Genomic DNA, 798 nt, shown 5'->3' with positions numbered 1-798 from the left:
ACGAAAATGGCTGCTCTACAAGGCGAGCCTGTGCCTGAGCAAGTACAGGATGAGGTAACAGCACTACACAGCCCGCGGAATTTTTGGTGCTCTTCATATACAAGCCCGAGAGAACAGCAGGAGGAGGCTTCCAAAAAAGTCATATTCCGACGTGGCTTTGAAGCGAAAACCTTCTGCCGCACCCTGCTACGCCAACAGTACTCGGAGTCCTGCGAGCCACCGACCAACCAAAACGCCCGCGAAAACTTCACAACCGTGCTTCTCTCGCACGCGCGGCTGTACTCCTTCGCAGACAAATACGGAATCGAAGCCCTGCGACTGCTGACCCTCCACAAACTGCACAAAACGCTCGTCGGCTTCACGCTCTACAACGCACGCATCAGCGACATCATCGCGCTCCTCAGATACACCTACTCGGACGAACACACGCTGGACTACGACAACAAGGTCGACGACCTGCGGGCGCTGGTCTCTGAGTACGTCGTCTGCGAGATCGAGACCATTGGGCGCACGAAGGCCTTTCTGGACTTGATTGAGGAGGGCGGCCCCTTCGTGCGGGACTGGTGGACGCTCATGCGCGAGAACGTCGTTTGATTAGGGCGCTTGTCCGGGCGTGGGGTGCTGCGCCGTCCACGTCAGACGGTCTGGCTGCAGGCTTCCGGCGAATAAGGGGTCGAGTTACACGCGCGCAAGAATCACTATACATAGTTCTCTCTTAGCGTACTGCAAGCCTGCAAATGGACCACGGATCAGCACGTCGGGATCTAGAGCGCTGATGTGTCCCAACAACGTGGTGTA

General features: G+C 57.0%; 1 protein-coding gene across 1 annotated transcript; it reads left to right on the top strand.

Moving 5' to 3' along the window:
• Positions 1–216: 216 nt before the first annotated feature.
• On the top strand, positions 217–576 carry K452DRAFT_213695 (uncharacterized protein; the record flags this gene model as incomplete). The annotated part of the gene is made up of 1 exon (XM_033536213.1): positions 217–576. A coding segment is annotated over one exon (360 nt), but the record flags the coding sequence as incomplete, so codon positions are not given.
• Between the last annotated feature and the right edge of the window lie 222 nt (positions 577–798).

The sequence above is a fragment of the Aplosporella prunicola genome, assembly GCF_010093885.1.
Source record: "Aplosporella prunicola CBS 121167 unplaced genomic scaffold K452scaffold_207, whole genome shotgun sequence".
In the NCBI taxonomy this organism is placed as follows: Eukaryota; Fungi; Ascomycota; class Dothideomycetes; order Botryosphaeriales; family Aplosporellaceae; genus Aplosporella; species Aplosporella prunicola.
The sequence above is the reverse complement of the archived record's forward strand: the minus strand, read 5'-3'. Positions and strand labels throughout refer to the sequence as shown.